Consider the following 25,216-nt stretch of genomic DNA (forward strand, 5'->3'; position numbering starts at 1 on the left):
TAGTGTTTATTTGTAATCAGTTATTAGCTCAGCCATGGGAATATATTGAAATATTCGTTTGCAACAATAGAAAACAAGTTTTGCTAAGCTTAAGCAACTAGCAATTCATATTGCCTCTCTCTTTTTCTCTTACACTTATTAGGCACGGTTGATGTCTCGTTTTGAATGCCGTCATTCGGCCCATTTCGGCTTGCCTCAACTTCGGCTTGAATTGGCCAAAACACTGTGGCCAAATCGCAGAGCAGTTAGTACGTCAACGTCGCAGCTGCATGTAAGACGTGTTGTCGACGGTCGCGCTGTGAGTCGGGCAAGTGAATGAAGCAAAAAACACGTTAAAATTTCGTCATCGTTTTCCCCGTTCAACGCGCGCGTAAAAAAGCAAAACAAACCAAAATAAAGTGAGTGCAATATGCAGACAGTAACAATGTTGTTGTTGCTGTTATTCTTTTTACTGTGCTAGTAAATATATTGTGTTGTAGTTGTTGTTGCCGTTGCTGTGGTAATTCATTCTTATTTGTGTGTGTGTGCATGGGTGTTAATAATGTTGTTGTTGTTGTTTTTCTGTGTTGGCCACAAAATGCGCGCATTGGGCCATAATAAACATAACAAATTAATTGCAACAAACATGTAATTGCAATTACCAAGATTGAACCACAAAATATACGATTATTGTGCATGAAATGTTTGCGGCAATTGGCCAGAAATCATGTGTATTGATTTTCGCCATTATATATTAATGCTCCACACACAACAACAAAAAAGCACACACCAAAAATACGCAACAAAAATTGTAACGAAATTGTGTCCGTGCCTTGGTCCGTTGCTCGCACATGAACTACACACACACACGGAGACACGTACACTCTCACACTAATGCGCACATAGTCATGCTAACAAGCAGGCGCCAACACGCACACACTACCAGTCACTTACACACACACACACACACACACACACACACACACTAATACAAACGCCAGACGTCGTCCTCTTTGGCTGTAACTGACAGCTGCCAAGTGCCAGAGCTTGTCGTCAACAAGTCTATCAAAAGTACGTTTGTCATTTCTGTTGCAATCCAGTCGCCATTCCCCCTCCCACTGACCCGCCACCCTTTCGACGAATCAACCAACTAATACTGTGTGTGAGTCTGTGAATTTCCTTTGTGTCTGCCAATATTTAGTTTGTTTTAAACTAGCCAGTTTTTACGGCTAAATATATGTATGTATGTATAAATAAATGTACGTTTGTATGTGAGCTATATTATATTGCCCCCGATCTCTCAGCCAAGCTCTGCTCTAAGTGCTTTCGCTCTTTCATTTGCATTTGTTTGTTCTGCAAATACTCGAATCATCGCGAAAATCCATTTCATAAGTTAATAACAAAAGCAATAAAATTGAAAAGAAAATTAATTTTCGGCCCATCGAAAATTTAATACCCTCAATACCTTTCTAATAAAATTTACTATTTAAAATGAACAATCCATTATATGTGTTAACTTTTAACTTATATTAAAAGATACAATATTGTCAGCAATTTTATTAAATACGTCCGATATATTGTTCAAGATGCGTTCGAGTTTGATATATTAGTGTATTATTATTTTTATTATTTATATATAATATTTAAAATAAAAAATTTAGTAATGTTGAAATAAAATAAAGTAGAGATACATACCTAATAAATTAGAACTTTTTAGAACTTTTAATTATGTACTTTGAAAATAAAGTGATTCTAGTTTGCGTGCTTTTAGTGCACAAAGTTCGTTTACCCCAAAGATAGGCAACGATTAAGTCGAGCACTCCCTTTATCGTCCTTTTACTCGCAATGACGCATTCAATTGTATTCATTCATTGTATTCGCGATGACGTTGACGATAATTAAATGACGGCAACTTCAGTTCGTATTTGTGATTCGGGGGTACGCGATATTACAAAAAAAGCCTAGACGCATTACATAATAAATTCAGACTAGACGAACAGAAGCATAATCGAATTTAGATTACATTTCTTGTTTATTGTGAGTAAAGTAAATATAATAAGAAATTAATAAAAATGGCTTTGTTTTCTTTTTTTCCTTTATATTGTGAACTTTGAATATGCTTTGCACTTAAATTGAAGCTTGAGCCGCGAGCCAATGAAATAACGTGGTCAAGCAGTACACAAGATTTAATATTTTGATTGAAATACCCTGTAACTTAAAATGACAAAAAAAAAAAAACAGTTTATCTGGTTTACTATTTATTTCTATTTTGAAAATAATGGAATTCGAAATGAAAATGTTGCCTCAAGTCTCAAATGTCTAAAATGTGTTTTAGTTCATTGAATTTGCTCATTCGTTGACAGGGTGTCTCAAAGTCGAACACGCTCGAGGCCACTATGCAGTTTTGATTATTTATTGTTGCTCTAGGGAGCAATGGATACAGTATTGTTTTGTTATGTAGAATCATTTGTTTCTGCTTGGAAAAACACTCGAAACACTCACGTATTTGTTTATTCGTAGATTTATAGTTATTTATGAATCAGTGCGAGTGAGAGTGAGAGAGAGAGAGAGAGAGAGAGAATTGTAAGAGTGTATTGTATGTCGGGTTATGTTTTGCCAAAAGTTCTACAAATGCCTCATAAAATACCCGGCTGACTTCTGCAGGCGTCGCTGCTGTTGCTTTATTCAAATTGAGTTGTTGCTTATTCATGCATTTTGTTGCACTGCTGCATGCTCCATTGTTAGACACAAAACACACACATCTGTGTACACACATATGTGTGTGCGTTTGTGTATGTGTGTGCTGTTGTAGTTACAGTCATTCATTCATGAAGGTCTGGCAATGTTGTTCCATGCACAACACGAGGCTTGACTTGCCCCACAGTCGGCCTGACATTTCCATGGTGTGTCTGTCAGAGCTCAAGTATCTGTTACGTTTAAATGCCGGTCCACACACACACACACACACACACACACAAACAGACATATACATGCATAAACAAGCACACACACTCATACTATATTGTATGCTCGCCCCAAGTGTGCACTTTCACTTTTTATGCCGTTGCGAATAAACAAAAACTGGCAAAACGACAATCGTGATCAGGTTTAAGTTTTTAAGTCTCTGTTTCAGTTTCAGTTTCAGTTCTGGTGATGGACGCGTGTCAGGTGTACACAATATGCAACCAATTGTTTTAAGATACGAAAATACTTATTTACAAAATAGAAAAACATAAAATTTACAAAAGTATGACGCATATATATTAAAAAAAATTAAATTGTACCAAACAACCTGTCGACCTATAAAGCGAAAATCAAGTTGCACTTTAATACTTGTAATTTAAACATAAACAACGCATGAATTGCATAACAAATAAAACTGGGTTAATATTGGTATTGATTTAAATTTTTAATTTATTTAATTTGTGTTTATTAAAAGTCTTTTTTAAATGAAGTAAATTTGTTTATTGAAATCTTTAAAACTCGAATTTCATATTTGCCATTTAAATGTAAATTATAGAACAAATTAAATTGGTTTATATATTTTGTGAAGGTTTCATTTCAAGATATTAATTTTTTTAATTGGAAAATTGTCATTTAAATTATATAATACCACGAAAGTAAACTACAGTTGAGAGTACTGTTTCAATAAAAGCAACAAAATTTAGTGTTATTCTTAAAAAATGCCAAATAACTATACAGAACATACCGAAATTGAAATTGAATTGAAATTGGTAGAAACAAAAATTTTTTTTGGAATTTCTAATCTGACATTTAAACATAAATTAAATGGCAAATAAAATTGTTTTGTTTAATTAAAAAAACTTCAATTTAAAATTGTAGTTTATTTGGAAATATGTTAACTTTTCTAATGCCAATATTTGATTATAAAACTCAATACCTTGGCTTCTGTGTCTGGTCAAAGAAACACGACACGAAGCCAGCTCTAGTTGCAGTTCCGTATTGAGTTTCATGTTCGGCATTTTGCTGGGCTCTAAATCATGCATTCAATTGCCATGATTGCCACCGAGAGGCACATCGAGAGAGACGGAGAGAGACAGAGAACGAGATGGGGCAAAGAAAGCCTAAAACAGACAGAGAGAGAGAGAGAGAGATAGATAGAGAGAGAGAGAGAGAGGGAGAGGGAAGTTTTAACCAATCATGTGCATTTTTTTAGTCTTTTGTGCAATCGCAATCAACATTTGGGCAAGTAACATAATCATAGTGTAAACTGCGGCATGTTGTACAATATGTTTGCAATGGTTGCAGCCTAGCAAGGGGAGAGGATAAGAGCAGAGTGGAAAGCAGCTGCTGCGGGTTAAATTATAATTGCAACGTGCAACGTGCAACATGAATGAAAGGTTTTATGTTTAGGGGTAGATGCAAATGCATTTCTAATTGCCAGTTGATGTTGGCCACAAAAACATTTCGATCAATATTAATCATACGCCTAATTGTACAATCATTTGACCAGCATGTTGCGCATACGCCGCATATGCCGCAATTGTTCAACGTTCATTTGGCACGATAATTCATATATATGTTAATGGAAAAATTTCATTATTTATATTTTTAGATGGCAATTTGTTTACCTGTTATTATATTGACAATGAACAGGCATCAAGATAATAAAACGGCAGCTTAATAAAAAGAAAATTAAGCTATGATACACTATATAAATAAATACATTTTTGTTGTTTATTTATGCATTTAAATCCTACAGAAATAACGATCAAATTTTCCAACTATTATTGCTGAATTTTTAATTCACTCCGCCTCAAATTTGTATTACATTTCGCTAAAGTGTCAGAATGATTGATTTGTGTGTAGGGAAAGTCGAGACTACAACTTGCTTTGGGCCTGTTAAGATGTTAGATTTTGGGGGCTGCAACTTTAGCTGCTGCAATACATCAATGTCAGAATTCGACTGCAAACTACTATATGAAGGAAATTGTGTAGAGTGTTTATTCCATAAATAAATCAAATGGTAAATATTTAATATGTAATCAATAAAACCGGGAATGGATTCCTCGCACATCTCAGTTTCACTTTGAAGAGCACATTAAATTATATTCTTGGTGCTAAATCTGTAAATCTATTTTTGTAGTCTTGCAGATAAACTGCATGTTGAATTTTAAGCTGTAGATTTGAAACTCTCCCCTAAGAAAAGTCTCTAAGGTGAATCAATATTAATACCGTAGTGCTTACATTTCAATTTCTAGTAATTTTATTTTTATTTTTATGTTCATTTTCATTTTGTGGTCGTGCAACGTGCAAATAGTTGCCCCTAAACGTTGCCATCAACATGCCTCACATTCGCTACCCTTTTTTATTCTTTCACTCGCAGTTTTTCCCCCTCGTGCAGCTCCAGTGTGAAATGTGTCGACTGCACAACGTACACAATATTCAACGTGTAAATGATATAAAAAATGGCAGCACTACAACCAGAAGGGGCTGCCACGTTGCCATGACAGGCAACAGCAGCAGCAACAGCAGCAACAGCAGCAGCAACAGCAGCAGCAACAGCAGCAGCAACAGCAGCAGCAACAGCAGCAGCAACAGCGGTGGCGTCAACGGCAACAGCAACTACAATAAAGCGGGGTGACAAGTGCAAATGTCTAACCTGCAGCATTGCTTGCACTCAGCTGCATTTCCATGGCACCTCAGCTGGTGTGTATTAATACCCAGCACTTGAGCTCCGCACAGAGGGGTATGATGTGTGGGGTGGTCATGGCGTGTGGTGAAGTGTAGGGTGGCCATGCACATTGTTGTTCGGGGGTGTCATTAGTTGATGTAGCGAAGGGTTCTAATTTGCGTGAGGTTTCAAAGTTTGAATACCCTTTGCGACACTTGCAACAGAGGGGGAAGATTGTTGTTTGGCGGATGAAAATAAAAATGAAATCTAACTTGACATTTTTTGTCGTTTTCGTGTTGATTTTCTCTTTCCTTCTACTTAAATCTGTCTTTTTAAACAATAAGTATATTGTATAGTTAATATTAAATTAACAGAATTGGAAGTTTTCCAAGGAGTACTGCTTTTATATATAACATCTTTTCAGTTGGTTAGATTTATCTATCGGGGAGTGTTGTGGAATCTATCGATGTATTCTTACTAAATTTATTTATATTTTCTTTTATGGATGATCTTTGTGAATATTTGCATTAGATACGTAAAATGGTGCATTAACAATTTGTCGCAAAGTTTTTGATTGGTAACGCTAAAGTATCTCAACATTTGAATTGCTAGTAGTCCTCCAGAGCTGTATAGCGTAGGTCAAAAAACTCCTCAATATTCAAATTTTAATATTTTCGAATTTGATAGCACAACTTACAATATAATTACGAGTGCTCTAACTTAAAATAAAAGAAAGAAAAAAGATGTTAAAAAAATAATGTTTTTTTTTATATTGTATATAACTTTCTCTAAAATCGTAACATAAATACACTAAAAAAAGTTAGAAGTTCAAAATAAAATTAATATTAAAATATAAATAAGTCCAACTTTGTGTATTTCTAATTTATTTCACGATTCTTCAAATTTTTAGACGTATACTTAATATTCTTTAACTTTTGTTTACAATACAAAAACTAATCAGAATATTTACTTAGAATTTTTAGTTTAAAGTTATAGTCGAAATATTTTTTTTATTTTGCTGCCCTCTAAATTATTGCAAATTGATGTTCGTATACTTAATATTTTATAGCTTTTTTTATCCACACTGTTTTACAGGGTATTTAAATATAGTTCAGCCGTCTAGTGATCTCCATCCTTTGTTTATATGCACGCGAATGTGCGTGGGTGTAGGTGAATGCGTGTGTGTAGGTGTTTGTATACTTGAAGTGCACGCAAAGTTTTGTTGTGCATTTGCCATGCTTCTATTTTAAGGACCAACTCGTGTGGTCCTATCCGCAGCATGCGTACAACTTGGCCATGGCTGTGTGGCAGCGTGTGTTTGTGTGTGAGCTTGTCATTCTCATACCCTCGCTGCAATGCTGCCTGCCACATGCCACCTGCTGCTGCTGCTGCTGCTTGCATGGTAATTGTGCTGTAGCTTCTGATATGTTGCACGTTGCGTATACGTCATGTGAGCGCCGTTAGACAAACAAGCGTTGTTTTTTTTTTAAATGCCCTTACGCTGTTGATTCTAGGCAGCACTGTTGACTGCCTGCTGCATTCTTCAGTCTATTACGTCTCTATCTCTATCACTCACTCGCATTCTCTCTCTCTCTCTCTCTCTCTATCTCTCTCTATTTCATTCACTCATCATCAGCGTGGTATTTGCATTGCGCTTTTTCAGCATTTTCATTCTATATGCACAAACAACAAACAAATCAACTTATTTGCCAGCATTTTTTGGTTGCATCTCATTCTCAGCATTTGCTCTATTTATAAAGAGAGCGAGAGTGAGAGTGAGAGCGAGAGGTATACCGTTATTGCCCCTGTTGTTATTGCTGTTGTTGTTGCTGGTCATGCTGTAGCTTGTTTGCTTTGAGCTGAACTGATTGAGTGCAGTTTGCACACATCAGGCTCATGGCCTCCCATAGAGTTGGTCCAGTGGTCAGCTCAAAAGTCGAATGAAACAGGCAAAGCGATTAAGGCAAATTCGTAGAGCAAAAAAGGAGAAATAATCGAATACGCACACATACTATTCGAGCATCAAGCCAGGAATTCGTTTATGGGAAAAATTCAATTTAAAACATAACCGACATAATAGTAATATGGAATTTGATTGAGAATTTCTGCCTGGAATATTAAATTCCAGCCAATCCTTCGGCATACCAAACTGTCGGGAATCCAAATTTGGAACAGAAAAGGGAAATTATGTTTAATTGATATTTGGGTTTTCCGGCATTTTTAGACCCTTCAAGTCAATTAAAAAAGTTTAATTAAAATTATCAGCAATGTATGTCCATCATCTGCCTCTTCCTTACACATTCGCACATTCCCTCTTATTCTCATCTGTCTGTCATAATCAAGCAGTTGGGCGTAAACATGAAATTGTTTTTATCCTGTCATGGCGCAAAATACAAATTTTTCTTTTGAATTTTCAGCAATTTTCTCTTTTATTGCCTTATCTTTTTTATGTGTTCATTGGGTAATTAAAGTAATAAATAATGCAAGAGAAAATTGCGAAAAGTATTTAAAAAAAAAGACACAAAAGAAAAGGAAATTTCTATCCAAAATAATGTTTATTATAAAACACATTTCGAAAAGTTTAATATTTATTATTTATTTAAGTAATAAGTTCTAAAATAATTTATATACAAAAATGTACAAACCAATTACATAATTGAAAATGTGCAGTAATTAAAAAATTAATAAACGAAATGAGCATTGAAATATCGCAAACCTTTTGTTGCATTATTGAACAGCGAAATAATTTTTATCTTTGTTATTTTATTTGTGAAAAACGCATAATCATAGCTTACTTCATTTTTGCATTAACTTTTGACACTACAAATGTTGTTGTATGTGTAATGAAATTATTCCCTTGTTTGCTTTTGCTTTGTAAGCGTTAATCATTGGCTCGTTCTGTGCGTGCGTATACTTAATACTCCACCTAGAAAAATCATACGCACTGTGGCACTTCACATACTCATAGTACTTATGCGCTTTTGCATTCAACTAGCTCTGCTTGTGCAGCTGAGCATTTATTAGCTACAAGAGCTTTCGTTTTTGTTTGAAGTGATTTACATAGGGATTGAAGTTTTCTACAATAATAAAAAAGAGCATCTTGCCGTTATTCTCGATTGCTCTTTGCTTAGTGGCTGGCTTCGAGTGTGAGCAAGGGTTGTGAGAATGTGGGAGATCTATCAAGAGGAAAGCAAACATTTCATTTCATCATCAACGCCATGGCAGCCATTCATCCAGTCATCCATTTGCCAAAGAGCCGAAGAGCAGGATTCTACTATGTAATAGTAACTTTATCCATTCATGTCCAGCCGCATAAAGATACATAGACGACGATGACGACGACGACGCAAACGACGAGAGCTTTGCAAATCAAATCTTTAAAGTTGGCCAAGCTGCGCGCTTATCGATGTTGCTGCAGGCGTTCCTCATCACATTTCCCTTCAGTTCCTCCTCTGCCCCTCCTCACACACTTTCTTGCCGTTCTCGTTACAAAGTTGTGCAATAAAGTTTAACGCATTTTTTGCTTCATGCACTTTGCTTCATCATCAATTTTTATTGAAATTGACACTATCTGGACAGCAAACTGTGGGGTGGCAAGTGTGAAGGGCGATTTAGGGGGTAGGCGGAAGGGGGAACGGGGATGGGAGCTGCGCGAAATGAATCAGTGTAACATTTTGTCAGGGACACTTTTAATGAGCAGCAACTCGAGCAGACAGAAAATCCACTTTGCTCGTTCCCGGAGGGGGCGACGGGCTTATAAACTTGCTAATTGGATTAGATTTTTGCGATATGAAGTAAATTCATTAAGAATCTTTTTATACTTCGTGCTGCTGCGTACTTTGAGGGCTTTAACGTTCTCAACTGCACATAAATGATATTAAAAATTTATTGCCAACTTTTTCTGCATTTTTATTTTTGTTTTTTTCATTTGCCTGCCTGTCATCTGTTAGCTGTTTCATTACAACACTTGGCAACTAATAAGCAGCGAAAGTTCACACAGTAAAACAAAAGCAACATGAACAGTTCATAAAAAAGATGAAAACAAAAAAATACACGTAATAGAAACAGTAGCGAGACAGCAACAAATGGCAAACAGTAAACAGCTGCGACATAGTCTTTTGGCTGGGAGAGTGAGAGCTTTTGACCATCTTGGAGTGTGAGAGCTTTTCAGCATACTCGTAAAAACACACAAGCATACAAATACATATGCATGCACAGAGTAAAGATGACTGAAAAAGATGTTCAACTGGTTTGCTTAAAGCCATAAAAGACAACAACAACAACAACAACAACAAGCCACAGCGACAGCGACAGACGAAACGACAAACGAACCGAACCGAGGCGAAACGAAAACAAAAGTAAACGGCGCGCAACAAAGGCGCTAAAAGAGCGAGACAACAACACAACAGCAACAGCAACATTTTTGAGCACAATAACTGTAAATACTACATAGTAAAGCAACACAATCAAAAAACATATATTGAGTCAGTTAGTCAACTGAAAACTGAGTCAATACACGTTGATTGCCAGTGGCGAGTGGCGAGTGGCGGCTGAAGTGGATGGAGAGGCTAATGAAATCGAAAGTGAATGAATGCATTGCGTGTTTTGGTCGAGTGTAAATATTGCATAAGTTGAACTGTGAATGAATTCTTACTCTTGCGAGTGCGAAAGCTGTAACAATTGATTGGCAAATATTGTCCTAGAATTCACTGCTTATTATGCATTTAAATGATTTCATCGACACAGTCGAATAAACTTGGCTGTAAAACTCGCTGTCGCAGCTGCAGTTTGTGGAGTTTATTATAATATTCAAATGAAATTTTGTTGACATATTGACAATAAGGCAGCCTCATTCTTGTTAGGTACTAAGAAGCAGAGCTCTAGCTGTCAAAAGCATTATTTAGATTTGTAGCATCGAAAGGATGCGCTGCAAATTTTGAAGTATGGCATAAAAACAAGTTAAATAAGTATTTACACTTCTACTCTATGAGTAGCGAGTATAATATTATCACAAATTTTGATAGCACTTTAAGATTCTCAAAGATTCAGCTGCTCAATATTCAACTTGTTGTCAGTATTTAATACATAATAAATACGCACAAGATAGGTATTTTTTTAGTATTTACGATAAAGTACCTCTTTAGCGAAAGTTCATTATTTATGTAGCATCAGTATTTTTGCCCAAGAGTAACTAAGCCTTATAGCCTTCGAGTTTTACGACTGATTTTAGTGCTCGTCGTAATGCCAGTCATTATTGTGGCCCTGTTTAATGACTGTCCCTTGGCCCCGTCATTTCGCAAAACAAATCTTGCAAGTAAAAGTAAAGACAGGCAGAGGCAAGACAAGGAATTTATGCTCTTTTTAATTCGCCTTTTGGTCTCTTAATGGATGAGCCTTGCGGCATTACAATGAGCAAACAGTTGGGGACCAATTAGTAGGTTAAGGGCCACAAAAGTAATTGAAAGCTCTAAGAACTAATGAGTTTGTGCAGCATCAGCTTTAATTTACTGCAATGCAATTATGAGGAAAGGATTCATTGATCCAGGGCCTAGATTCCAAATCTAAATATAAAGAGCTTTTTATTAAAGTTATTAGGTGTCTCTAGCCTTTTTGTTTTACTAATAAAAAGCAATTATTCATACTGCTTACAAACTTTCCTTCACATTTTTACTAATATAATAATAATTTATGGTAACCGTCGTCGCATGCAGACGTGTATTTATTGTGCTCCGAAAAACAATTCACATAAGTGCAGTACTACTACAATATCGCGAAAAGTCTGCGATGAAATCGCTAATGTTTATATTGATTGATTTTAATTAATATAAATCATATTAAAACTCTAATTAATCAATCTCGATTACAATGAGTCAAAACCGGATATACAAAATTAATATGTCGCAAAAATACTAAAATTCTGACCTAAAGCTGTATTTCGTATATCTATATACTTTGTTAATTGGTACTGATGAAGAATGTACTTTATGGCTTCCCGAAAAAAAGAACAAAAACAATGAACCTATTAAGCCGGCTGGAATATGGATCCTCATTTTACCTGTTAGATAACCCGTGTATTTACACTTCTAACCGATTCAAAATCTCAGACGCCTATGAGTAGCGAGTATAATAAGAGAATATTATCACAAATTTTGGTGGCATACACTTTAAGATGCTCAAAGATTCAGCTGCTCAATATTCAACTTGTTGTCAGTATTTAATACATAATAAATACGCAACCACTCTTTAAGGTTGAGCTCGAGCCAGACAATAAGCAAGATAGATTTTTAGTATTTACGATAAAGTACCTCTTTAGCGAAAGTTCATTATTTATGTAACATCAGTAAGCAGTGAATTTTCAGCCAAGAGTAACTAAATTTTTGTGTTAGGCTTTTTATGCCTTATAGCCTTCGAAATTAACAACGCATCTCATCTCATCCGTTTTACGACTGATTTTTAGTGCTCGTCGTAATGCCAGTCATTATTGTGGCCCTGTTTAATGACTGTCCCTTGGCCCCGTCATTTCGCAAAACAAATCTCGCAAGTAAAAGTAAAGACAGGCAGAGGCAAGACAAGGAATTTATGCTCTTTTTTAATTCGCCTTTTGGTCTCTTAATGGATGAGCCTTGCGGCATTACAATGAGCAAACAGTTGGGGACCAATTAGTAGGTTAAGGGCCACAAAAGTAATTGAAAGCTCTAATGGATAACTAAAGATGAAAGTTCCTTAATAAACTAATGAGTTTGTGCAGCATCAGCTTTAATTTACTGCAATGCAATTATAAGGAAAGGAAACATTGATCCAGGGCCTAGATTCCAAATCTAATTATAAAGAGCTCTTTATTAAAGTTATTAGCTGTTTCTAGCCTTTTTGTTTTACTAATAAAAAGCAATTATTCATACTGCTTACATTAACTTTCCTTCACCTTTTTACTAATATAATAATAATTTTAAGGCAATATCAAATTTCTAAGCATCTTCTTGTTGAAATACATATATGTCGAGAACCAGACCGGGGCACCGTGGTACGTTCAACGAAAACATACAACGCGACTTAAACATCCTACCAGTATAATTCGAAGACACTTTAAACCGAAACTTATACTCGCCATTGGGAAATGGCAAGAACTTGAAAAATTTGTCCTTGAACATCCAATTATTCACAATCAAATTATGCTGCAATTCATCAATAATTAAATAACATTTTTTACATGATAGGGACATAAATGATTCATATTGGAATTTTCGAGCAATGAATCGAGCAATGAATGACAATTGAACATTTCTCCTTTCTAAAAACGGAAACCACTGAATTTTTTAAATAAAATGAGATTGATCTGGAAATATATGGAACTATACGATTAGTTAGACATCTACAGGAGATTTCTGTACTGCAGCATGCATATTTAATCCAACATTTCCACGTCCTAGCACCATAAGATTGCATTGCTTAAAATGTACAAAAGATGAGTCCAATACTTCACACTCTATGTTTGTAAAACGTGAGATAGAGATAGCCATTTATCCAGCCAATAGCATTAAAAATACAAATACTGTGCCCATAGTTTGGCCAACACAACACTTCAAAGTCGACTGGCCGAAAATTTAAAAATACATATTTCAAATATATGTTTAAATTCGCTAAGTTTATCATGTAAAAATGTACAATAGATTAGGTAAATTGCCAGCAGAATATTTTAAAAATATTAAACGTATCTAATTAGTCACCATTTACCCAGATATATATTTATTTGATGTGAAGATTTCAGTGCATACAGAATGTATTATCAAATATCATTGATGATATAATGATATAAAATTACTTGAATATATAGACTATGGATTATGCGTAATTCAGATTACTTAGCTCATTGCCATGTACCAAAAAAATTTCCCAAATGTTAAAAATAGTCTTTGGATGTTTTAGGATGCTATTAAATCTCGCACAAGCAAAATGTTGACAGATATTTTCGTTTTCCAATGGTTGTCGGTCGCTGGCATTATTTGAAGTTGGTATTCGCCAGATGGTAGCGGTAGGAATTTGAAAAACTCTTCTTTAAATACCAAATCTCGAACAATAATGTCATGCTGAAATTAAAATTTATTAAATTACAATTGCATTCATATTATAACATGTTTGGCTTACTGCATAAGGACAGGTGTGATTTAGATTAGATGATGGGGCGATACCATCGTGAATGATTTTAATGAATGATAATTTCTGTTTATCTCGCATAAATTTGCAAAAATCTAAAGTTGTGTTAAACATAAACGGTCGAAATCCATTGAATTTTCGTAATAAACTCAGATTTACCTATATTTTAAAAATAATTTAATGAAATTTTATTATATTGTACGGTAATATAGAAACCTTAGCATTATTAAAAGGTCCTTTTAGGAGTTTCGCATGAATATTCAAAGCCACAATTCCGCGTCCAAGTAAATTGAGATCACATTTCTCGTAAGCACAATAAGATGGATCATATACCTCACACTTAACGTTTGTAAAACGTTGCGATATGCCTGATTGAAAGCCTCCGAATAATACTAAAAGTATGAATGGAACCGACATTGTTAGTCTAGCAAAAATGTAATAAAACTGATTCGTTTACAATTCGTTTTCAAGTCGCAATCAACAATATCGACTATATGCAATTAACTGCTCATAACTCGTTCGGATGTTAAATGCTTTCGAAAATGATAAAATGTAATTCATTTCAGTGTTTTGGTTTTGAAATGGGTTTTTAGTTTCGAGTAGAACTAAACGGTAATAATTAAAAGATAATTAAGGCTAGAGAAATTGTATTTAAATTGCAGTTAACATGAGTTAAATAAACTTTAGCGAATTAGGTACCAAGTAGAGTAAAACGTGATGTTGTGAAACTTTACAGTTTTATTAAATAATATCCAATATCCAATATCTCACATTTAATATTAGTAAACAATGTGAGATTGCTGGCATAATGTCACCTGATAATAGTAAGAGGATAAACGGAGCCAACATTGTATGCCATTAAACTGATTTATAACGATTTTATAAACGTTCCATAAATGAAAACTATCTAAAATCCATTTGATATGCATAGTTGCGTTATTTACTATTAATTTATTTTACCTCATTACCGACAGATTGACATTTAATTCAATATTTGAATTTCACTAAAATTATGTTCCAAGTAAGAATGCTACAGTCAAGTATGCTCCAAGTTACCAAGTACCAAATTAACATTGAAAAAAATTTAAAATAAATATGTAGTATATACTATTATAACGATGATCTAACTGTAACAGCCATTTTCACCATACACAATTGTTTCTTAAATAACTTTAACAATTTTTAACTGACGTAACATGTTAGTTGTCGTGTAAACAATGTTGCGGTTAGCTTAGACGCGACTTTCTACACTCTTCAAAATATTATAAATTTACAAAAAAGAATAAATTTACTCAATTTTTATAAAATTATTTTATTTATTTATTTATTTATCGCAAAGTAAGATATAACAAAATGTTTGCTTTGTGTTTAATCAAGTAGAACAAAGTTCGATTCTCTGGAAAAATATTGTTATCTTGAAATTCAAAAAAACGAAAATCATCACCTTAAATTTTCTCTGTTCCCCATTGCAGTTGGCCGGAATGCATAATGGAAACGCGTGTAACAATCATGTAAAATTGCGTTAAAAGCAAATGCCAGGAAATGGAGTGTGCGGCATGGAAGAGAGCGAGAGCATCAAATTGGTATTAGAGGTTAACAAGCAATTGCAACAGCCGGCGAAATAGAGGCGGGGAGAGCTGAAGGAGGCAACAGTTCGTAACAACTGAAATTTGTGGGCGTATGGGCGTGGCAGCGTTGAGGGAAGCAAAAAGCGACGTTGACTGCACACACATTCACAGACACAGGCTCGCCCATATACAGACATAAAAGTCAATTAATGTACAATTACAACAACAAGAAGAACAACAACAGCTACAACAAATCGCTTGCGAATCAGATGTGAGACGTGAGGAGAGCGAGAGAGTGAGAGAAAGAGAAAGAGTCAAAGTACAGGATAAGCGAACGGAAACGGCTGGCAACAGAAATTTCTTCAAATTACACGCAACGTGAGTTGTATCAGAGAGGAGACAGAGAAGACGACGACGACGAAGTCGAAGGAGGAGGTGCAAGGAGGGGTGTGCGAGGGCCCAATACCAAATCCAATGCTCGCTGCCGGCCACAAAATGACTTTCGTTAACAAGCTGAGCAAAAGCTTCCGCTGGCTGCGCTGCTCGACACTGTGCGCCATTTTGTTTTATATGTTTTTTCATTGGCCTCATATTGCACAGCACCAGCCACAAGCTGCAGCAGCAGCAGCAGCAGCAACAACAACAACAACAACAGCAGCAACAACAGCAGCAGCAAGGGGAGCAACAACAGGAGCTGAGCACAGTTGACCAGGCCCCAGTGCTGGCCAAGTCTACGCCCAATAGTCGCGACCAGCAGGAACTGGAGCAACCACAGCAAAAGCAACAGCAACGGCAAAAGCTGAAGCTGAACAATTTGGATTTGGGCAATGCTCAGACGAAGCAGACGGAGCAGAGGCAAAAAGTGCAACCGATGTCTGCTAATGAGGTGGGTGGCAGCAGAGATGGAGGAAAAGACGGAGGCGGCGGCAGCAAACCCAAGTCACAGCAACGACCACAGCCCGAAACAGTTATAATAACGACCAGCAATGTGAACGAGAAGCAAATACTTGCTAAAGCTTTCAAACGGTAAGTTGCGGCTGAGTTATGGCCTGCTCTATGGCAGGTCTGGTCACCCTAGCTTCCGCTAGCTGGGTGTACGCTTGATAATTTGGCGCTAGTTTGGCGCCAGCTTCATTGTTGCTGCCTGCTCCTTGCTCCCTGCTCATTGCTGCCTGCGGCCATTGTTCACGCTGCTCTCTTCAGTGGGGGGGGGAGAAGTGAAAGATAGATGGAGAAGAAGCGAGAGTTACAGCATAGAAGCCAAACACAGTGCGTAGCATAATTGTGTGTACGACAAATTGTGAAATTTATGGCAGCCATTGAGTTGTCTTCTTCTTGTTGTACATTTGATCGATGTTCGCAAAGGTGCTTTTGGGACCTCACGAATCCAATTTGTTATTTCGACTGATTTTGATTTGCTTCCCATTGGCCGTCGGCTAATCGGATTACCGGGCCCGGCACACGCCGAATGCCCATCATAATTATTGATTAAAGCGAAAACGTGTTGACAGCCCCAAAAATGGTTTTCCGTTATCAGTTTTGCTTAAGAGCAAAACTTTAAAATCTCAGCTAAAGATTTACGCTTGAAATCCTTGCGCAGCACATTTATCATGTATCTGCTGTAACTGACCCGTGAAAATTTATGACGGTTCTTAGCAGCGTCTACGATTTCTGCAACAAGGCGTATGAGTAATGTGCCAATAGTCGCATGAGTAATGCGAGCCTTCGGTTTAACAGTCTAACGATGGATAATTATGCTACTTAATATTAATAAATGCATTTAAAATTATATTTTAGATAATTGTAACTGTCATTTTCTATATGAATTTTGATTGGCAATTATTAAAATATATGTGACATTGTCATTGTTAAAAAAGTTTCATTTTGAGAAGCCTTCAGAGTTTGTTTTTGGTATTCCAAAATTCTTCGTAAAATATCTTCTATGAAAATATAAAATGCAAAACAATTTTAATTTCAATAAATACTTTTAAAATATTGTTTGCTAATTTGTTCAATAAATTGCCTTTGCATTTCAAAGAGATGTAGAGCAACTTTATTTTTAATACCAAATAATCCCCAGTTAGCCAAGATACATTTCGTCCAAAAATTGTCTAAAGCCAGCTTAAAGCCATAAAATTGTTTCAAATTAAATTGAACAAATCTGACACACACATGCATACACACACATACGCACACACACGCAAGCAAACATAAAAGAGACTGACAGCAAATTGTGCATAGGCTTGGGGAAATTTCAATAATGGCATTTTGTGCAACTTGACCTTTAGTCAATTTATTAATATGTTTATCTAAAAATAAACCTGGCATTGACAGGTATCAAAGCTCGAAGCAAAAGCTGCAAGCAGCTTGACAATTCTGTCAAATTGTACGACAGGCGGGCGGCATTGCGTATGAGGCTGAGGCTGAGGCTGAGGGTGAGACTAAAATAAATTTATTTGTTTTACTGTTTTGATGCTTTTTGCCAAGAATTATATTTGGTTATTTCACGTTATGTTGGTCAATTAAAATTTCAATCGGCTTTATGGATATCAATTAAATTTAATTGCCCGATAAGTAAATGCCAAAAATGCCGTAAAATTGTATATGACATTTTTATTTTGAAAGCACCAAAAGGAAAATTCGAAATAACAACATGGAAATTCCCCTAACAGCTGTCAAGCGCTGTGGGTTCGCCAAAGGCTTTGCCATCTGTGCGATTTGTGTTTTATATTTAATCCTCAATCAAATATTAACACAACCAAAATGCATGCACACAACATACACAACATACACACATATAACGTTGCAGGCCTTTAAATTCATTTAATTTTCATGTTTCCATTTTGTGCTCGAATTAGTATTGAACTATCATTAATTTTGATTAGGTAAACGCCATGTAAATAACGTTGTTTACTTATGCGCATCCTGTGTTGCCTCCCATCAAGGACATTCCCACTTGAATCAGTTTCAAAACTATTTTAATATTTATTGAATAGATAAGGCCAACATAAATGCATATGTGTCGATGGCAATTTTACAATAAAACTCTGCAAATAAAATACAATACAAATATAGATTGCAACCCATTTTCAACATCAATGCATATTTACAATGTTAAAGTTCGAAATTTAATATATCAAAGTTGATTAGTTTTGTGCTCTACACATTAAAATTACAATTTCTCTTCCCAGTCTTCACTTCTACTATATAGAATATATTTTTGTGTGGAATAAATTCTTACTTTTGGTCGTGTCCCCAGCCTGCCATTTATAAGTGGAAAATGCCAAAAGTTTTCTGCCCAAAATGAGAAAAAGAAATTGTATGTGAAATTGCATTGCAGTGAAGATTGCTCCACATCTGAGGCAAAGTTTATTTTCGATTTTGATTTCGATTTGGATGCTGATTTTGATTGCTGTCTGCGACGAACTTAGCCGTAAATTTGCAAATCACTTGCCAGATTTCACAAGTTTCAAGTTTGTTTTAGTGTGCGCAAGGAATTTAAGGCATTTATATTGCTCGATTGCATCGGAAGTTCAAATGCTTTTGCACTTTATGGGTTTTACCTATATTGACCAGCACTCGACAAGAGCCAACACTTGTCAGCTAATTACGCAATTGGAGAGGCAACACACCAAATACTGAAAGTACAACTAGTCGGAAAGTAATTGCTATGGACGACACAAGTGCTTTCTATAACGATTACAGCTGCACACTTGGGGGTAATTATGTGTATTCAAGCAAATAAACACAAAGGACCCTCTTGCCATAAACTCAAGACGCTCTCAAATTGTACTATTACAAACATTTGCACATATCTAAGGAATTCATATTAAAGCTTAAGATTTGCGCGTCAGAAATCTGCTGAAGTATTCTAAACGTTTATGCTTTGAAATGTTGAAATAGTTCCGCATTTGATTAAGTTGCAGGAAGTTCAAGTGCTTGGGTTGGTAGACAAAGAAATTAGCAAATTTTCGGGGGACTTTCTAATTGAATAAACACTCTAGATTGGGTAAAACTTTTAAAGCCGAGGAATTAATTTAATTTAAGTCGACCAGTTTATTAGCTTGAAATTGAATTAAAGTGGTGGTGTGTTGTATATTTAAAATAACAATTATAATTATTTCATTTTCATCTAAATTACATTTTAAATTCATTTCATAGATGTTGATAATTGAAGCTTAGTAAATGTGAGTTTGAATTTAATGAATTTAATTTTAAGCAACAAAAATTTAATTGAATGATTAATAGAATAATCCCTCTTTTAATTACTCTTAAGTCAGTTTTAAGAGTCCGAATTATTTCTTTTATATTTAGTACAACAAATATGATTTATAAATTTCTGTTTAATTTTACAGCGAATATGAAATTTATTATAAATTGAATTAATTTTTGTTTAAATAAGAATATGAATTCGATTTAATTATTTTGCTTAAGATCTATGAAATGTTGAAATTTTTAATTGAGTATGAAACTAAATTAAAGTAGACTTTTTTTATACATTTAAAACAAGACATATATTTAACATTCATTTAAACACTAATATAAAAAGCATATTTTATATGTGCGTCAGTCATTCCTGAGAGCATGTTCTGTAATTTAAGTACTTTAAATAAAAAATATAATAACTATATTTATCGTTTCATAAGAAATTTTTTTAATTTATTAGAAGTATTGAAAATGTAAACTAGCAAAAGTAAAGTAGTTACATTTTTTATATCTGAAATAACAAATACAATTTATTTATTTTCGCTTTAAAAGGAAACAAATTTCAATTTAATAAATTAAATTTAAAACTGTAATTCAAAATGAATTTAGGTAGCGATTTTTTATATACAAATTTTAGAATCACACATATAATTAACAAATTTCGTCTTGACACTAATTTAAGCTCATTTAAATTATTCGCTCAAAACCATACAAGGTGACTTTTCTAGCAGAATTCGCATAAACTTAAGAACTTAATGTTAAACTAAGTGTTTAACTGTTAGTTGCCCTGGGGGGAGCATAAACTTACTACAGTCATTCGGAGTACAATGCGAGTGACTTAGTGGCAGGAAAAGCGTCGAGGTGTTGCTAAGGACAGTTGAATAATATGAGGTAGAAAGTCTCAGCAGGTGGGCAGAGCTGGGCTGGGCCCGAAAGATGACAGCTATAAGATTGCCCCAAACAGGTGTCAGCTATTAAAAGTGCCAGAAGCCAGAAGAGGGAGGGCAAGGTAGGTGAAGCAAACCAAAGAAATAATCAACAAATGGCAGCTGGGGGAATATGTGGCTGAATGTGTGTGGTATTTCCCTTTGAGTGTGTGTGTGTGTGTGTGTGTGTGTGTGTGCGTGGGCACAGTGGTTTCATTAGCATATAGTTGAGGCATTAGAACTTGAATAAATAAACTGGCAACTAAAGCGATTTCAACTTGGATTCCTTCCGCAAAACTTTTGTTTGTTTTCCCCGAAATTTCCTTCTTTTTTTGGCATTAAACTCCACTTCCATTTTGCGGTCTCGCCATGTCGCAGTTGGAGTTTGAGTTTCGCTGACCTCAAAGCTTCCCCAAGCGAACAAATCCTCGCCAGAATAAAAAATATAAAAACAAATAAGCCAACGACAAAAAACGAAAATGAAGGAGTAAAGTGTAGAAGATTTTTTTTTGCGCACTCTCACATCTTCTACGCACAGTTTTTGGCTGAAAAGTTCTTCATTTGTCGTCTGCGTTTTGCACATTTTTGCATTTTTTTCCCTTTATTTGTTTGCCAAAGGACGACAGAGTTGTGGGGCAAAGAGACCTCAGACTTCTGAGCACGACGGGTTTCGTTACTAGACAAAAGTGCATTTTGCATAAGCCTTGTGGTTTTTCCTTTCCGAATTGCTAGTTGTGGATATTCTGTTATTTTTTTTTTTTGTTGCTTGGTTTTCTTTTATGAGACATCGAAGAAGATTTTGTGAAATGGAATCCTTGCTTGGGTTTGTCTTAGACGACGACGACTGCTTGCCATTTGTGTCAAAGTTGTGCATGCAAATAGTCCTTGATATCCTTTTAGCAATGCAATAAAATCAAATGCAAGCAGAGCTCTCAACATGACAGTCTTGCCTCGATGCCAAGGCAAAGTCTGTGATGATGATAATGAAAATTGAAAATATCCTAAGTAACTTATGGATTGAACAAATTGAATTGGAAACTTAATTTTGAATATCGATGTGAATAGCAAATTGTAGCAAAATTGCGGGTAATAAGTTTAATAATTTGAGAATATCACTTAGAATATTTTGAATATAATGAACTTCAACTTGTTTCGCTTTTGATTTATGACATCGAAAATGTCTTCGTTAATTTGACTTCTATTGCTGCAGCTTTTTCGTAATCCGATACTAAAGCCAAACATCTTATGTTAAGTGACTTTTAAATAAGCTGTGGAAAAGAGAATAGATAAGCAGCTTTTTAAAGCAGCTTTATTTGAGCACTTAGAGACAATATACATAAGAAATATGGAGAGTACATTTTCCTTTTGAGTCACTGTAGCATATTAAGCAAGGAGAAGCAAATAATGCATATTTGAATGGAAGGCAGAGTGTGAAGGCGTGAAGAATAGTTTTTCATCTTCGTACTCACTTTGTTAATCATTTTCGGCAAAGATCGCAAAAAGCAGCTGAAGTGAAAGAAGAAAGTTTTGTAGGTGAAAAGAGAATGCATATTGCGGTAGCTTTAGTTCATTTGGCTTATGGACCCTGCGGTGTATTGTCTTCTCGGTGATATTAATTAATCAGCTTCTCGACCAAAACTTTGCACACGTATCAAAAGTCATCTCACAACTAATGATATAGTTTCCGCTGCTAGTTTTCATAGTGGCAAGACTTGTTTAGTCTTTCTTATTCGCAACTTTTCCATTCTAGAGAAACTTGTGAGTGCGAATGAAGTTTTTGCTCTGCGTTGCGTTACGTTGCGTTGCGATGCGTTGCGTGTTGTGTGCGCAAGTTTCGCGTTAGTTTGTGGCATGCAACTGGGTGAGCCAGCGGAAGCGGAAGTGTGGCACTTTTGCGCAGTGCTAAATCAATGTAGAAACCAAAAGCATGGGTGGCAGCAGCGTAAGGGTTATACTATGTACCATAGCAGGAGAGAGGCACCATCAGCAACAGGAACAGCAACAGCCACAGCAACAGCAACAGCAACAGCAGAACTGTCCTAATTGGAATGCCCCCAACAGGACGTTAATGTGCCGCGTGTGATGATAGCTGCGCTTCGCCAGAGAAACGCACAATTAAAATTTATAACAATAGTCGGTGTCGCGATGTTGCCATGGCAATTCCAGATACAATTTAATTGCCCCCAAATGGGCTTCGTATTGCCACTGCACACACACACACACAGACACACAGGAATATAGCGAGAGAAAAGCGGCCTTTGCCACATTATTAAAATGAAATTTAAATGCAAAAGCCACAAATGATGGCTATTAATTTCATCACACGCAATTATCACAACATTTTTCGGTCAGTTAATTGCCGTTTAATGCTTTGGCGACAACTGCGAACCTTTAAATCGGTTTCGTATCCTTTATCGCCAGATCTCTGAGTTTCTAATATGGAATTCCCCTTATGCCAGCGATGTTTTAATAAACTTATGAGCTTACCTCAAGAAAAGAGAAAAGCAATTCGTTTTACTATAAAAACAAATTTTTGCTTTGCTGCAATAAGGAAAATTATAATTTCTTTGCTGGGAAATATGGGAAATCAGATATTTGTTCTTTTCACTAAGAAATTTATGTTTGTAAGAATTAGTTTGATGAAATGAAGACAAGTAACATTTCTTGACAAGGATATTTTATGAGTAACGATTAAGATATTTCTTCTTTCCACGACAAAAATCGAATTATCAACTTCGATAAGAATTTGTATTTCTTTATTGCAATTCAAGTCAGAGCTGCACTTAAAAAAAGTACAATTTCTTGACTTGGATTTATGCTTGTAATGCTTAGGAAATTCTCTCAATTAATCGAAAATATTTAAATGCATAATTTGGAGATAAATAATCTATAATGCATTTTGTTGTCTTAATTAGGAAAATAATTTATTTAAATATTTATTTTTTATATGCAGTTATCAAATCTTTCACATTTTTAAGACCAATCATTTTTAGAAGGCAATTTCAAAAGATTCTTCTACACTAACTTTTCTAAGTGAATCATCCGCTTAATTAAAAGAAACTAAAACAAATGTGATACCTGCGACCCCATTTCTAAATACATTTTTGTGTAGGGTATTTTAATTATATGCACATGGAAAACTTAAGAAAATCATAAGCTTAGTTGACGGCTGCTCTATGCATAGTTTGGTTTGTTGAAGTTTAGTTTGAAATTAAAAGTTTAAATATTTAAATTAAAATCTGCAGGCACAACTTAGATCTTATGCAAACAGAAGATTTAACTTTGGTAATTATTAATTTGAGGCCTATGTCGTTATTTATTTGCAGTGCTGATCGAAATCATGATGGTCGTCTAACCATCCAGGAGCTGGGCCAGTACATAAATCGCCGGATTGTGGAACATATAGACATCGCCATCATGAACAATGCTCGAGAGTTTCGACGTGTGGATATTGCTCCAGCTGATGGACTGATCACTTGGGATGAGTATCATCGATTCTTTCTGCGCGAGCATGGCATGACAGAGGCCGACATCGATGAGCACGATGAGATCAGGCACACCTCACTCAATCGCAAGGCACGCGAGGATATGATGAGGGATAAGGCACGTTGGTCTGAGGCGGCGAGAACCGATCTCTTTACGCTGACCATCGATGAGTATCTGAGCTTTAGGCATCCCGAATCGAGTGTTGCCAATCTGTTGGAGTTGGTGGATGATTTGTTGCGTCAATTCGATCAGGATGGGGATGATCAGCTGACCCTAGAGGAGTTCTCCGATCTGAATGTGGATGATGATGAGGATCTGCTGCGCAAGTCGTTAATCTCGAAAACATTAGTCGAGCGGCGCGAGGAATTCAAGCGCATCATCGATAAGAATCACGATGGCAAAGCCGATCGTGGTGAACTGTTAAACTATGTGAATCCCAAGACACCACGATATGCCCTCCAAGAGGCGGCCACTTTGTTCAGCTTGTGTGATGAGAACAAGGACGAATTGTTGACACTCAAAGAGGTGAGTTTACTTTAAAATAAAAATAAAAGAATATATCTAATAGAATCTTTACAGATGACTGACAATGCGGAAATATTTTTGCAGTCCAAGATGATCGACACGGCGAATAGTTTTCACACTGAGTTCTAATTAGAATAATCAATCCCGATTTTACACACTTCACATCATCTGCAACCGTCCCTCCCAGTTCAATCTAGAACCATCCCAGCTCACATCTATCAGTAAAAAGAAAAAACTATATAATCTTTGTGCATTTATAGTGATATTAATTTGTAAGTTGTTGCACGTAATGTTTAATAATAACAAAAATAAAATACACACACATTACTAATGGATAACAATAATAATAATATAATATTTAGGTATAATTTTGTTAGAACTTTGTACTACGTAACCATTAAGTGCAAGAGGCAATTCATTTAATGTGTGATCTTAATTAACAGTTTTACTTAAGAATGCAAAGCAATTGGAAACCGAATACTCCAAATTATACAAAATACAAAATAACAAAAAAATTACACAATAATATACGTAATTTTATGTAATTAAATGTTGTTTTCTTTAGTGGGAGTGGAAAATTGAATTGAAATTGCCATGATTAATTTATGGTAGTCATTTCAGTTTGGTAATTTACTGACTATTGAAAGACTTTTTGTTGGTTATTAATTATTGCACATAGTGAAAAAATTTATATTGAAAAGTAGATTGCACATCTTTAAGAAGTTTTCAATCTTTAAAAA

At 35.4% G+C, this 25,216-nt stretch overlaps 1 protein-coding gene across 1 annotated transcript; it reads left to right on the forward strand.

Moving 5' to 3' along the window:
* The first annotated feature begins 243 nt into the window (after window positions 1-243).
* LOC133836215 (45 kDa calcium-binding protein) lies at window positions 244-25,004 on the forward strand. Its single transcript, XM_062266582.1, is given in 5 exon segments — window positions 244-398; window positions 15,238-15,906; window positions 15,908-16,359; window positions 23,792-24,476; window positions 24,531-25,004. Coding segments are annotated over 4 exon segments (1,311 nt in total). The 5' UTR covers window positions 244-398; window positions 15,238-15,807; the 3' UTR covers window positions 24,606-25,004.
* The last annotated feature ends 212 nt before the right edge of the window (window positions 25,005-25,216 follow it).

This window comes from Drosophila sulfurigaster, chromosome 2R (assembly GCF_023558435.1).
Source record: "Drosophila sulfurigaster albostrigata strain 15112-1811.04 chromosome 2R, ASM2355843v2, whole genome shotgun sequence".
NCBI classification, from domain to species: domain Eukaryota; kingdom Metazoa; phylum Arthropoda; class Insecta; order Diptera; family Drosophilidae; genus Drosophila; species Drosophila sulfurigaster.